At 54.7% G+C, this 3,332-nt stretch overlaps 1 protein-coding gene across 1 annotated transcript in view; it reads left to right on the forward strand.

The window, feature by feature from the left end:
- Positions 1–2,556, forward strand: part of lhx4 (LIM homeobox 4) — a 9,929-nt gene extending 7,373 nt beyond the window's left edge. The window contains exons 4-6 of the mRNA XM_056604389.1: positions 538–692; positions 833–1,004; positions 2,165–2,556. Coding sequence (XP_056460364.1) covers positions 538–692; positions 833–1,004; positions 2,165–2,556 — 719 coding nt within the window. The remainder of the gene's footprint in view (positions 1–537; positions 693–832; positions 1,005–2,164) is intronic.
- The last annotated feature ends 776 nt before the right edge of the window (positions 2,557–3,332 follow it).

A 3,332-nucleotide genomic window follows, 5' to 3' on the forward strand; every position in this document is an offset into this window, starting at 1 on the left:
AGCACGCTGCAGCTCTCTCCCTTTTGTGTCTTTAGTTTATCCCCTTCCTGTAATATTATGTACGCTGAATCAATTTCTCCGAGATGGCAGCGTCCCAACAACGCCGTTCCCTCTGGCACTCTCTGTCCCGGCAGATTTATGTCCTCTGTCGTAGTGCGGCCGCCGTCACACAAAGGACCTTAATACAGTCCATGACCATTCAGTTCATTCAGCACACATCGACTACACTATGTGGGGGGGCCAAGGTCAACGTACATAACAATAATTTAACAGGAGGTCACCAGGCATCACTCATCTCACATGCATGATGTGTGAGGGCAGTCTAATGGATAGTCTAGTAGTCGGGTGGTTAGGGGTGGCGGTTTGAGTCCCGACCCGGATTACTCTGGGTTCGAAACCCCGTTGCGCCCGTGGGGGCCAGGTGCCTAGCCCCCACCTGCTCGTGAAGGACATGAATCGAAAAACGACCCGGAGTGGAGGAAGGAGTCTGCAACGTGACGATGAGTAGTAAACAGTGCCGGTTTTCCTCCTCTGCAGATGATTCCGAGGCGGGAGCGAAGCGACCCCGGACCACTATCACGGCCAAGCAGCTGGAGACGCTGAAGAGCGCCTACAAGACGTCGCCCAAGCCCGCCAGACACGTCCGGGAGCAGCTGTCCTCGGAGACCGGCCTGGACATGAGAGTGGTGCAGGTACGTCCCGTCTCCACCTGCTGCAGCCGTCGAATGGAATCCCCGTCAATCTGAGTCAGTCAGTCCTCCACCGTGTACCGCGGACGTGACGTGACGCTCTTGACACTCACCTGTGCGTCCTCTCCCGCCTCTCCCGTCAGGTGTGGTTTCAGAACCGGCGGGCGAAGGAGAAGCGACTGAAGAAGGACGCCGGGCGACACCGCTGGGGCCAGTTCTACAAGAGCGTCAAGCGCAACCGGGGCGGCACCAAGGTGGAGAAGGAGAGCTCGGCGGACGACGCGGGGCTCAGCGACAGCGAGCTCAGCTTCAGAGGTACGCCAGCGCCACTCCCGGGACTCTCTCTGTCTCCGTCTGTCTGCAGTGGTGGATTAAGGCGGTCATTGGCCCCTAAGCTACTATCGGTGGGAGGCCCCCTTACTGATCATGCAGAAATTAACATAATTTAGTGCCTTGTGTAAAAGCGTGCTAGGAATATTACATGGCCCACACACACACACACACACTCGGCGCAATGGAATACACACACTGGTTGAGACAGCCTCTACTCAAACAGCAATGATACGGAATAATCAGGTGCCAATTTGCACTTTCCGACTCATCTACCCAATCAGCTGTTTAATTGTTTTATGTTTCTTGTTACGGGCCAATAGGGGTCAAGTCTTGTTTTATTTATTTCTTTTTAATATTTTAAGTATACATATTTTAATTGGTCTGGCCAATCCAGGGCCCCTTGCCCACGTGGGACCCTAGGCTGCAGCCTAGACTAGCCTGTGCGTGTGGGATCGGTTAGCTTGTCGGCACGGCGACATTGTTTCAACGTCGGACGGGGAATTTTGGTTCAGCGCGACTGAAACGTTTTTCCATGGAGATCTTTTCAACGTGTTGTGATTATGAGGCATGAACGAGTTCACTCGGTTGTTCAGCCTGAGTGCAACCACATCTCAGCTGCTAAAAGACACGCAGATATTTTAAACGTCGTGTTTTTTTATATTTATTTAATGTTTGCAAACCTCACTTTGGTGGGTCGTTAAAGTCTTCTTGTCACTTTTAAAAAGAAGGCAGTTTTTACAAGAAATGGAAACATGGTGGCAGAAAGTCTATAAAGCCGACAAAGCTTTTAGCCAATTAGAGAATGAACGATAGAGAGCGATGCGGCCACTGATGGGGCCAGATGGGATGGAGTGAAATATTTTGTAAAGCAATACTTACAGCAAAACAAACAGAGCTGCTTTGTTGGCGGCTGAGGCTAAATCTTACGGAATGGGGTGACTCGCCATCTGGCCGCCCACTTCCTTCCATGAAACCCACATGAGACCGCCTCCATAAATTACATCCGTAAAAGCACTTAACCGTATTGAAAGATAACAATTACATAATGCCCACGCAGTCAACAGTGTGAATGTGTGAAGCGTAACAACCCCGTGCATGTCAGTAATGGTATCTTCCACCTCCCCTCCCCTTCTGCCGACCAGACGACCAGATCCTGTCCGACCTGGGCCACACCAACGGGCTGTACGGCAGCGTGGGCGACGTGGCCAACGGCGGCATGCTGAACGGCAGCTTCTCGCTCGACGGCGGCGGCGGCCAGGGGTACCACGACATCCGGGCCGGCAGCCCGTACGGCCTGCCCCAGTCGCCCTCCTCCATCACCTCCCTGCCCGGCCACACCCCGCTGCTGAACAACCTGGCCTTCAGCATGGATAGTCTGGTGGCCCAGGGGGGGCAAGGCGGGGTGGGGCAGGCCCTGAGGGCCATGGCCGGGGGGCCCACCTCAGACCTGTCCACGGGCAGCAGTACGGGGTACCCGGACTTCCCCACCAGCCCGGCGTCCTGGCTGGACGAGATGGACCATTCGCAGTTCTGAGGACTCGGGCGTGAGGACAGCGGAGATTAAGTGGGGTGCAGGAGAGCGGGCCGGCCACCAGGGGGAGGCCAGGACAGAGAACCCTAGCCGAGGGTGCTTTCTACCTTTCTATCGCTCTCCCAGAACCCCCGGTACGTTTGGTCTGCGGGAACGCCGGGCGCAGAGGAAGAGGAAGACGGAGCTCTTCCACTTTTTATAATCGAGGGGCGGAACTTCACGGTGGGGGAGGGGGCGTGGGTTCCCCTCGACCCCCCCTCCACAGAATGACGAAGCGGGGCCGAATGTTTTGAGCTGTACGATGTATCTGACAACCTTGGTTTGATTTCCCCCCCCCCCCTACCGGACTTTGCGTTCTGTTTGTTGTACCCTCCGAGAATGAGGCTCTGGGTTGAGAGGGTCTTCCGCCCCCCAGTGCTCACGGTGATTGTAGTGTATTGTTGTCTCAACCACAAATGACTGATACAGGCCATGTCAATCCTATCTATCAGAAACTATGTTGGGGGGGGGGGGGGGGGGGATGGGGTGGGCGTCAATCTAGGTGAAACCCCCCGCTGGAGCCCAGGAGGCCGGCTTCCTGCATGCATCCGATCCAGAATAAGCAGGACTGCAGTCCGGCCACACGGTGGGCCGTTACGTTGGCTATGCACTTTACCATTCTTCTCTTCCTTTTCTACGTCGATGGAGAAAAAAAACAGAGAGAGAGAGAGAGAGAGAGAGAGAGAGAAATAGAGAGGAGAGACACAAGTATGCACAAGGCAAACAAAAAGAAAAAAGAG

The sequence above is a fragment of the Gadus chalcogrammus genome, chromosome 12 (assembly GCF_026213295.1).
Source record: "Gadus chalcogrammus isolate NIFS_2021 chromosome 12, NIFS_Gcha_1.0, whole genome shotgun sequence".
NCBI classification, from domain to species: Eukaryota; Metazoa; Chordata; class Actinopteri; order Gadiformes; family Gadidae; genus Gadus; species Gadus chalcogrammus.